The sequence below is a fragment of the Chroicocephalus ridibundus genome, chromosome 7, assembly GCF_963924245.1.
Source record: "Chroicocephalus ridibundus chromosome 7, bChrRid1.1, whole genome shotgun sequence".
NCBI classification, from domain to species: Eukaryota; Metazoa; Chordata; class Aves; order Charadriiformes; family Laridae; genus Chroicocephalus; species Chroicocephalus ridibundus.
This window is the reverse complement of record NC_086290.1, coordinates 52,262,614-52,274,616: the sequence shown is the minus strand read 5'-3', so window position 1 is coordinate 52,274,616 and position 12,003 is coordinate 52,262,614. Positions and strand designations below refer to the sequence as shown.

Sequence of the window (12,003 nt, the reverse complement as noted above, 5' to 3'; positions counted from 1 at the left end):
CTGAAACCCCAAACAGTATGTCTGTTAAACCAAAATATGGATCCTACACCTGGATACCACATCCGTAACAGAAGAAAAAAAATATTCTGCCACAGTCTAAAAAGCAAATTCTCTTATGATGGCTGGAGTGTGATCTGAAACACACAGACTGCTCCAAAACACGTTTGTGCAAATCTGCTCCTGTTTATTTTTGAGAATGATTCAGAATTGTCCTGGGAATTGAAAACTGCCAAATACATTTCATTTTTATTTCATGTTTTTACATACACTAAGTCAAGCTACAATACCTCATTTCAAATTAGTTTAATTCTAAAATTCTTATTAAACTTTCAAAAAATAAATGCTATACGAACTTTTAACACAGCAACAGGCCCTAAAAATTTTACACTATCCTGAAAATCTGCATTGCCTCAAACAGTCTAGGTCTTTTTCAGATCAGAATATATACATAAACGCTTAAACATTTCTAAGAACAATCTTGAAATTATGACTGCAGTAAAAATCACAAAAACGCTTGTTATTACATAAGAGATGAAAATATTATTTGACTTTTATTGCTTCAATTAAATTTAACAGGAAGAGTTATAACCAAAGCAGAAGTATGCAACTCTTTCTAAATTGTAACTAGTAATGCTGAAAAATGTTTTTGATATCATCAAGCTAAACACAAACATTTTGAAACAAGCTCTTGGCTACACAAATAACGTGTTACCAAAGAAACATAAACCTATGCAATCCTCAGTAAAGTCATATCAAAATCTGGGACCTCCTGATAATGCTTCTTGTAAACAACTTTCCTGCCACTGCCAGTTGTAGAAACAGGCTTCAAAGTAAGAACTTTTACTCCAGAAGCTCTTTAGTAGACAGATAATTTTATTACTATATAAGTAATCGCAAAGTTATCAGCAAAGAAAATGAGGTATTTTTCTGTTTTACTTTTTCTGGTACTCTCATCATCAATGTGTTTCCTGTCTATCATAGGAGATGGGCACTGGGATGACCCCACAGTTTCCAAGAACTAACAACAGAGCAGCTGAGAATGGGATTCTCTTCCAATGGCCATTAACCGGAAGCAATAAAGACTTTGTCCTTTACACCAAAAATCCAAACCATTCTCCCACCCCCATTTCGAGATACCAAAATACCCAGTCTCACCTTCATGTCCATAGTGTCACCAATACACAGTTAAAGATCTAGTTTACATATGATGATATGCAAAAGTATTCACTCTAAGTAAAATCTGCACTGGGATTCCGTAACACAGCATGAGAAGTTATAAACTAGCTATAGTAAAGCTTTTGTCCCATAAAACTCTAGCTGTTACGCACATGCAGAAGGAATCAGTAAGACCAAACACCCTACGTAGAATTTTACTATATAGTCTACCTAAAACTGTCATCAAATGCTCATAGCCAGGGATATGTTTTTTCTCACAACAACTTAAATTGGTTCCACAACCGACATACTATTTGCTAAACACTCATTACTAAAAGAGCATTTCCTGTACTCTGTCACTTCACCCCACCTCTCTTCATTTTGCAGTCACACATAGTTACAGAGACAAAAGACAGAGAGGCATACTAACTAAACTCCCTATCCTTCTGCCCCATACCATCTTCCCCTGTTCACACGTCTTTCTCCTTATCACACACGTCTGCAGCCCGGGAGATCATGTTCCACTCCCCACTTGCTCACCAGCATCAAGGCTGCGGTCAAGTTCCGGTGCTTCTAAAATTCAGACCCCTTCTTTTCTGTCCAATCTCGCCATTCCTTCCTCCGTATCTTTTCAAGTACCTGACATTTGTACAACTTCTCTATTTTGGTATTCGAGAAAAAGGAAAAAGAAAATGAAACTGTTTTGACACTATAATCCCCCCCGCAACGAATCACTTCGTTGAAAACCCACAGTACTCAAAGTGCAATTCTTGCTTTCTATGTTTGCCTCCCAAGCCCACCTGTCACTATCACTACCTATGTTTTTGATCCAATTTTACTGTGTTACCCTCCTGCCTTCCTGTCTTCACATGCTGTTCACTGTTCTTATATTTTCTTTTTCTGGGGCTTCTGAATATATAAGCACATACCTAACACACACGCACACACTTTACACATTATACATAAACAACAAGCATACTCTAACTAAGCCATAACCTTTAGCTTACCAGGAAAAAAACCCAAACCCTTTCAGAAACACAGTTCTGCAGTTTCACTAGATCTCAGGGAGAAGGAACAGTGCAAGAATGATTACTGTCACCTGTCTTGTCACCCTTCTCTCCTTTACCCTTACCTATTTAGGACCCCAACTTCTATCCTATTGCAATTAAGCAATCAATCTTGCAGTTAAGCAACGAATCTATACAATCTTCAGGATACAAAGTGTGTTTTCTCTTTTGGCAGTTATGCTGCATATTCCCTAATGCTCAAACAATAAAACGAGCAAACAATTATCCTTTATAAAACAGCCACATTTTGAATCCTTCCATCAGGACTCTATAGAAACAGTTGGAATCAAGGCACAGTTAGGGGAAAAACACAGTCACAGACCATTTAAGGTTGCCAAAATTACTTTTTTTTTTTTTCCCCCTTTTCACGATACTCTGGACAAGGGAAATCTAAGGGGGTATTCCATGCAGTTCCTCAAGGCAACCAAGATGAAGACCTCCCGCTAAATCGAATTTGGAGATGGGACTTGTAACAGCCTCAAAACAAACCGCAAGCTCTACAGTCACACCATCTTCAGCTGCGTAGCACTATCGTTCTACGTTGTGTCCTCACCCTCTGATTCTATCTTTTCTCCCACAGTTTGCTCTCCAGTTTTTCTTGTTTTACCGAATTACTTGATTCAACATCTCAGATCACATCGCGCTTTTTGCTCTCCTCGCTGTTCCCCGCACACAGATGGCAGCGATGCTACCAGATCCTCAAGCAGAGATGGAGGGAGGCTTCCAAGCACGCAACTCACAATAGTGCGGAGGGGGGGCGGGCGGGGGCTGAAAAAGGCGGCTAAAAGCGGGACGTCCCACACTCGGGGACACCGGCATCTGGGGAAAGGGACCGACCGGCACCTGGGGGTGATGTCAGGGGTGGGCAGGCGGATCTGCTGTCCCCTTAGCTCTCACTGCAGGGCCCTGCAGAAAGCAGAACAGGAACCCAAGGGAGAGGCACGGACAGGCGCGGCGGCCGGGCGGAAAGGCCGCGGGCCGTCAGGGCTACCGGATCGCCCGGCGGGGACGGAGGCGGGAGGGGACGGGGGCCCGACGGAGCGGGGGCGGCTGGAAGGCGCCCCTCGCCTCTAACTTACGCAGCTTCTTCCACATGGCCCGGTGGCAAGCGATGAAGCCCTTGCGCAGGGCCGCGCACACCTCGGCCGGCTCCGCCGAGCCGAAGCCCTTCTGCTTCTTGATGAAGCCCCACAGGTTCTCCCGGGCGAACTGGGCCGCCTCCCGGCCGCCGTGCCCGTCGCACACGGCGAAGAAGGCCACGGAGCGGCGCGGCCGCCGGCCGGAGCCGGGGCCGGGCGGCGGCGCTCCCTCCTCCGGCGCCCGCGGGCTCCCTCCCCTCCGCCGGCTGCTCTCGGCGAGGGGCTCGGAGACGCGCGGGCCTCCGGTCGCCGCTCCGCCTTTGTGCGGGGGACCGCGCTCCGCCTCGACCGGCGGCTCGGGCTCCACCACGATCTGGGTCACGTCCTCCATGTATTTCCTGCCGCCCTGGTCGGAGTACACGCTCACCCCCAGCGAGTACAACCCCTCCATGGAGGGACGGGGAACGGGGCGGGGGAGGCGGGGGGGGAAGGCTCGGCGCGGCGGCGCCCGCCGCTCCCCGCCTGCGATGACTCCCCGCCCGCCGCCGCGGACTATTGTTGATGTCGGCGGCGCCGCTCGGGCATGTCCGCGTCGCCCGCCCCCAACAAACCCCGCCGGAACGGCCGCCGGGCGCGCCGCCTTCCGCGCCGCAGCGCCCCCTGCCGCGTCCCCGCCCGCCGGACCCCGCCGCGGCGGAAGGGGCGGCCGCGGGCACCACGGCGCCCCCTGTCGCCGGCGACGCAGGCAGCTCCCGCCGCAGAGCGGGGGCGTGCTGTCACGATAGGGCGGCCCCTCCACGAGAAGGGCCGGCCGCCCCCACGACAGGGCCCGCCCCGCCCCTCCAGGAATCCCAGCACCTTCCTCCCGGCCCGAACTGCCCGCTTCCCCGCTCGGACGATAAGGATTCCCGGCGGTGATTTCGCCGGGGGACACGCCGATGCGCTGTTTACGCTCGCGACTACTGAGGACGTTCCCCGCATGCTGGAGGGGTGTGTGCATTTCATTTTTATAGCCGAAATTCTACCCATCGCTTTATTTGCTACCTACCACCACTTCCAACTCCCCAGGCCCCTTCCCGCTACGAGCTCAAAACAGCTAAAAACCATTAGCGACTTTTGCAAAAATACTTCCACTGTCCGCAAAACAGAGATAGTTGCTTGGCTAAAGTACTCCAAGTACTTTGGATTTCCTTCCGTTAACCACATTAAAGTCAACAGTATTTAAAAAATAAGAAATATATCAACAAAGCCTTGCATTTCTAGAGCACCTAGGGATGTGAAAAGCTGTTACAAACATTAATGAATTAATCCACACTAATCCAATAAAATAACTATCCCTGCCTATTTTACAGGTGCTTATACCATCAGATCAATCAGCAGCCAGATTTAGAATTGAGAAATCTTGCTTTAAAAATCTGTCCCCGTTAAGTTTCCTAAGAGAGTATTTTATACCAGCACATTTGCCGCATATATGCTGAGATGTGTGCTTTGAAGGTGCATAAAGGAGACAAAGACTAATTTGAGCTTTATACAATCCAAAATATCACAACATATCCCTATTTCCCTTCTAATTTACATACAGAGCACAGCATGTCAATTGCCAAGCCTGCAGCAGATCCGCTGCCATCCACATCAGGGAACATAAAAGGGGGTGAATAGCTTATTTTCAATTACTTTTTAATACAAAGTAGCCAGAAAACAAGTAAAACTACTTGAAACGATTGGCAAAAAAAAATACGACAAAATAATATTGGCAGATCTATGTCATCATAGGGGCAACTAAAGTCTATCACTTCCAAAAAGTACAATATCCCTATTTCATAGCTGAATAAGTGGAGCCAGCAGTGTCATTATGTACAGATTATTACCATTCAGTGTAGGTAATACTTTCCTAAACAATTTGGAGTGGAAAATCATAGGCTACTTCAGGAACAGAGCAAACAGACTGACTCCTAGCCCTCCCTATGCTTCATGTAAACATATTCTCAGTAGTCTGGCATTTGTAAAAAAGTTAAGGAAATAAAGGGGAAAAAAATAATCAGATATGATGGAAGAAACTCCCGTTCAAACTCCAAGGCATTTCTGTCTCCTTTTTATGTCCAAGTATCACTTTTGCATTTTCAAGTGGAATAAAGTACCTCATTTTGGTCAATACTAACTTTTACAATCAAGAAAATAGCACCATGTATAAGTCATACCTACAGTCCCAAATTTAACCAAATTACAGTACATTAAAGATGTTTTTGTGTGCAACAATTACATCCCCAAAACTGCCGTTGGAAAACAAAAGTGCTTCAAGATTTACTGGGCACACAACCAACAGATCCTCCAGCAACTAAAACCATATTTCCTAATTTTCTCCTGAAGTCCTTGAGCTCATAAGAAACTTCAGTTCAGCTAAACCAGATGCTTTCAGGAATAGGAACACGTATATAAAAAAATAAAGATACAGGGAGAAAAACCTTTAAATAAAGACGAAGTTTGATGTACCACTGCAGTTTCCACACTTCAGGACCTAAGTAACAGGCAATAATCGAAGGGCAATTTAGCATTTTTCACACACCTCTCACTTGCATATAAAAATAGGGAGTGCTTTTCTTGGTTTTTATACTTAAAGGAATCAAATGCTAAGTGGAAACTGCCCATTGTCCCGCAGCTGTTTCAAACACAGAGGTTAGGTTAAATGGCTCATCAAAATTAAAAGTCTTTATATAAGAAGAGTTACTATCATTTAACATAAAACGTTTCTCAACCAAATACAATCAGATATTTACTTGACCTCGATGATAGCTTATTCTCATTTTGGCTGACGGTTATTGAAATAAATCCATTTCAGAGCGGCTGTACAGGCATTATTATTGCGTGGTCTGGTTCAACTAATTTGAACCATTTCTCAAAATTAAAGGCCACAATTTCTTTCATGGATGAAAAGTTTTTATTTTTTCTTTTAACTGTAGTTTAAAAATATTTCTCAAATAGATTTAAGCTAAATTAAATTACTCACATTTTGAAAAAAAAGAATGACCCCATCTTTAGCCAAAATAGATTAAGCAGATGTAGTTTAAACCCAGATGACTCTGTTAGGTTAGCTGACATCAGAAGAAAAGTGACAAGACTTCCATGAATTACTCTAATGTTTGCTAACACATCATGCAGTCTGTTAGATATAACCATCAGTGATCACACAAGGGTACCTTTGAGGATTACCTATCCACAGGCTCAAAGACTGAAAAACAAAAAGAAGAAAAAGAAATACACAAAGGGGAACAAGATGCATAAGGTCACCTGCCTGGAGCTCAAATGCCGCAGAAAAGGGAGGTACATTGTAGCAGAGAGAGAAGAAAGCCTTGTGCACCAATGCACTACATCGCTCCTCAAACGACACCTCCTGTGAATCTGAAATTAAACATTTTATAGGCCTACACTCAACCAAGTGAATAAACAAGTCTATCTTCTCAGCAGGAGTGGCAGGGAAGAAGGCTCACACAGATGCTAACATTTTTCACAGCAGCACTCCCTTCCCTCAACTGCACCAGGCAATAAAAAGAACTGAGACAGGTACATTCATCTTCATTCCACATCACAAGCCAGTGCAGGGTGGCCGGCACCCTGCCCTCTCTTTTCTAGTAGCATGCTTTATTTAAAGTTACACAAAGTTATATTTTGTAAAAGCCGTGATTAATTTTGTCTGACAGATGAAAAATACAAAATTATTTATCAATAGCCCAGAAATATAAAAAGCTCATAACCTGGGCACAAACTTATCAATCACAGAACAGCAGAAAGCAGCACTGCCCACCTGGCTTTGGCAAGCCTACGTTCTTAAAGCCTTCTTCATTTGTAAGGCACCACAGCTGCCTTCAGTGACAAACCTTCATGCCTCAGTGCTCACAGGCACATCTTTCTCCGTCCTCCAGCCCCTAAATAGGCTTCAACAAGCCAAGCTGACAGTGACCAAAGGTTCTTGTACCTCTTATGGCTCTTGCATAGCCTATGTGAAATGTCATCTCAGCAATACTCCCAGATAAGCATGCGAAACTCATGTAAAAGCAGAAAATAAAACCAAACAGTATCCCCATTTTTAAAGGTTTTTTCCTAGCCAATGAAGGGGTGCAGGACCTGACCACACAAGGAGTTAACACCCTCTGGGTCTGACAGAGTATAACCTCTTTCTTCATACTCCCTGAGGTACGACCATAATGGCATTGCTTTAACATTTCATCTAGAATGTGACTACTGAACTGCAATATATGAAAAATATAAAAATGTGTTTATCTGGGTTGCAGTAAACATGAAAGAAAAAACCCACCAGCATTAAAAAAAGATCTGACAAGTTCATGTGAATGCTCTGCATTTAGCTCTTGTTTTAGAGCAACAGTCTGTTATGTTGGCTCCTCTACAGTTTAATGATTTCCTGTTAAGAATTTAAAATTAGAAGCCTCCAACAACTTCCCCATAAACTATTTTCAAGGTTCCTTTAATATCCACATCAAGGAGATATAGTAGGTTCATATGTTATCCATGTCAGTTCACTTCCTTCCCACTTCAAAATAAGCACATTGCAGGAAAATTCAGCAGGTTTTTTATTGTTTTCTTAGAACCTCTTTTTCCACTAAGTACGTCCAGCTATAGTAATTAAAAAAATAAAGCTGTTCACATATACAAGCTCACATTTAAACTATGACAAAATGAGAACTGCTGGTCTAATCTGAAAAACCTAAACTAAGCCTAAACTGCATTATGAACCAAATCTAAGTTTTCCATTGATGAGTTAAACTTGAATCTTCAACTACATTCACACTGAACTTCATCTATGTTAACACATCAATTTCACAAACACATTTTTGCTCTTTGACAAGTACCTTACCTTTAATGAAAACACACAAACAATAAGCTTGCACTGGCAGCATATGAAAGAGATTTGATCTTTTTCATCTGGGCTTTCTAGAACTGTATTCCTGCAAAACAGACACAGTATTTTAGTACTTTTCACCTATACATCTCAAACTATATAACACTATTTATTCTTTTGACTCAGAAACAATATAATTGTAGTAGTTATACTATTACACCACACTGACAAAATCAAAATAGGCATATAAAACGCAGAGCACTTGCAGACATCCCACCGCAGTTCCTCACTGGGTCAACGAAAGGACTCTCAAACACTAAACACCATCTTTCTGACAAAAAATGGCGTCTATCTAGCCACAAAAAAGGCTTGTTATGTGATCTCTTTCTAATGAATTTAAGTTTAAAATGAGTCAGGTGAAACTGTGGTTGGCTTCACATGACCTAAGAATACACCGGTGAAAAAACTGCAGCCATAGAAGAGGCAATCCTGCTGCTTCTTGTGCAAGATCTAACACATGCATAGCTCCTAATTTGCCTGAAACACAAATATGCACGCAGAACTGAAAAAAAAAAAAACCACATACAAAAAAGCCCCAAACCTTTTCAGTTGGCAGCTGAGCCACAGAGTCAAAAATTGTGAGAGAAAAGACAACACTGCTACTTTCTGCAGTAATTTGCAGATCAAATTGACTTATTAGTCATGAAACCATGGTTTCAGATACAGATTTGGAGATGCTCATGTGAACAACCTCCTCTAGCAGAGGTGAACTTCAGCAATCCGCTGCTGTTCATATATCTGGCTGGGATTTTTTTTTTTTTTAAGGGTTTTGAGGAGATTTTTCACACTGCAGAACACCATCGGGCTCCAACCACATTCTATTGAAACCACACAACTCTCTCTTTGCAGATGTAAAATCTCCTCTATATGAACTTCTTCAACAGAGGGAATTTTGACAACCAAGAGGTTGTTTGATGTCTAGGAGCAGTTTTTATAATAGAAGACTATGATTAGATTTTCTTTATAAGTTTACCCGTTATTAGTCTTGTCTGCATCCCCATCCACTACAATGATACACAGATGTACAGAGCCATTGCACTCCATACGCTTTACACGTGAGTTGTTCAGATACCCAGATGCATCTTCAAAAGCTAAGATTACAGAAGACAGACTGACTGAATGCTTCTGCCCAAACAACATACATTACCAGTTTGCTTTCAGGCACAGGCAGTATTCGTAAGTGTCCCTTAAACGTTTCCCTGTATAAAAAAGACAAAAGAAGAGATACCAACAAAGATAAGAATATCCATCAGAACCTCTGCCAACAAGTACTGGAGTCAGAAAGATTTTCTAACATCTGTAACTATTAATGAGTAATTGCATTCAAATAATTCACGGATGTGAAAAGCATATCATTGAATGGAGCCATGTTGATAATAAGTTCCCAGTACAGCTTGAGGAAAAAAAAATCCATCCAACAAACGGGATACCTCTTAAGTTTAAAGGTATTTAGAGAACTTACCAAATTAATTAATAAAACAGACTTTTATGAATCGGTTTCGCTACTATGTTACTTTGAATGGTTGCCTGCTAGCTCAACCTTAAACACACACACCCTAAATTGAGGACTCCACCAACTCTCTAATAATGCCTTTAAGAATAAAATGTGTAACTATGATAGAAGATCACCCAGTTGTTCGATACGTAAATATATCAAGTCATACAGTACTAACAAATGCTACTGTACCTAAATTTTGTTTCTAGCTAGAGATTAAACCACATTTGCTATAAAGATTATTCCTCAGGCTCTGACAAAATTAATTGCAGACCAAATACGTAACATAATATACTCCAGAGAGGGTTTACAGCATGCCCTTTTTTTATAGATATGTTTATTTCCTCTCCCTGAACATGCACACTATAGTTTTGTCTACAAAAAATTACAAGACAGTAAAAGGCATAGCCTAGCTAATCTTTCAAGACATAATAACTTCTCAAGAAGATAAAGTCCGTTGCCACAGCGCTGTCTTGAAAAGTATATTTACCTTAGCCGTTATTTTCAGAAGTTGTATCAGATATTTTCTTTTAAATCAAAATAAAGAACATAATAAGTTCAAGAATTACCATTTTCTACCTATTATCAATACTTTTTCCTTCACACACTGGAAAACTGCCTTATCCGTCCCCTCCTAACAGGCCTCCAACTCTAACCTTTCCAAACTAGCTCTCTAGAAAGCAACTGAGGTAAATAGCCTCTGTCTCTTGGCAGGCTAATTGCCAACAGAAACCAGCTGTCTCTCCTCAACTGAAAAAAATCCACACAGTTGCAGAAAATAATAATAAAAAAAACCACTGAAGCCACCAATAGGCAAAAGCAAAAGCAAAAAGAGGACAAAACAATCTTCCATGGTCTGTTTATGTCACATTCCTTTCTTCCCACCCCATAACATTTGTTTCTGCAAGCAAAGGAATAATGTCTTCTCACAAAACAGGAGAATGGAGGAATAGCAACAATTTAGGATTATTAAAAACAATCCCCAAAGTGAAACAGCAGCAGCTCTGCCTCCTATGATTTTTAAAATAAAAATGAGCAAACTATAAGTCACAGTAGCAGTTCTACATTACCTAAGAAAACCAAAATAAGACTTGACAGAAGGAGAAATACTTCCCAGTATAGTTAGTGCAGCTAGGGTTTGGGTTTTTTTTATCCAGGGTATGATAATAAATTTGAAAAATGAAGAACATTTAACCCTGAATAAGAGTTTTGTTCCAGACCACGCTAGAGCAGTTGTGATATTAACTTAGTGCAAAATCAAAATCTACACCAAGTAGTAATCTCAGAGTCCTTCCCTGCATTGCACTGGGGTGGCTAAATCACTGGCTACACACAGTGAGAGTCTGTTTTAGACCAAATGATCTTAATTACCTCTGCCTAAAAATCTACCATCTGTGTCCGAGAACTATCCAATATGTTCTTAGTGGTGTGTGCAAGCCCCACATGGAAAGCAAATTAGGAAGAAAAACATGCCTCAAACAGCTTGATAAAGATAATGAGATATTGACAAAATATAGTGCCATTTCTATGTGGGGTCATGGGGTTAATTTATGCAGGGAAAAGGGTGTTTTTACCGCACAGCAGCCGAGGAGGAACACCAGGTGAGGCAGGTGCACTTCAGGTACGTTAGCAAACCCACTCAAAGGCCGGGCTCCTAAATGCTCACCTTGAGCTGCCAACACACCTGAAAGCCATGGAAGGCCCAATATTAGCAGTATGTTACCACAGGTGAAGCTGTAAACACCGATATTTCCACTCAGAGGAGAGGTTTGTGGCTGGCCAGGCCCTGGAGCTCAGTATGTGTGTGGGGGGAACCCTCAAGGCCGCCCTTGAGGCCAGCTGCTGGGGGTGCTCAGCCTGCTCCTCCGGTGCAAATGAAGCCACCAAACCCCAAGGGCTGGCAGCCCCAAGGCCCACGTCGGCCATGGGGAAGGTACTGTGCCCGACCATGGTGGTCACCTGAAGGCCAGGCCACTGTCCCGCCACAGTTCACTGCCCTACCTACTACACCACCTCCCTTCTCACCCCCTGCCGCTGCCAGCTGCGACTCCCCTCGCCCCCACACCCTCCTCCTCCATATCTCCCCTCGCCCCCTCGATATAACCCCGCAGCTCTTCCCTGCCCTGGGCTTTGCCCTCCGCCCCACGGTTCGTTCTCTCGCGCCTCCGCGCAGGCGGATGACTCCCCTTCCGTCCCTTCTACCCCCGGTCGCCCCCACATCCCCCGCGCTCCGGCCGCTGCCGCCTCTCCCCGCCAGGGCAAGCCGGCGGGAGCCGCGGGGCGTGAGGCGCGGGA

General features: G+C 43.3%; 1 protein-coding gene and 1 long non-coding RNA gene across 2 annotated transcripts in view; both read right to left on the bottom strand.

Moving 5' to 3' along the window:
• Positions 1-3,954, bottom strand: part of PPM1D (protein phosphatase, Mg2+/Mn2+ dependent 1D) — a 28,123-nt gene extending 24,169 nt beyond the window's left edge. Inside the window, exon 1 of the mRNA XM_063340271.1 lies at positions 3,302-3,954. Coding sequence (XP_063196341.1) covers positions 3,302-3,752 — 451 coding nt within the window. The 5' untranslated portion in view covers positions 3,753-3,954. The remainder of the gene's footprint in view (positions 1-3,301) is intronic.
• Positions 3,955-6,391: 2,437 nt separating this feature from the next.
• On the bottom strand, positions 6,392-11,734 carry LOC134518081 (uncharacterized). Its single transcript, XR_010071867.1, has 4 exons — positions 11,283-11,734; positions 9,361-9,412; positions 8,169-8,259; positions 6,392-6,527 (listed from the first exon to the last, which is right to left on the bottom strand). It is a non-coding gene; the product is annotated as an uncharacterized LOC134518081 (long non-coding RNA).
• Positions 11,735-12,003: the final 269 nt, after the last annotated feature.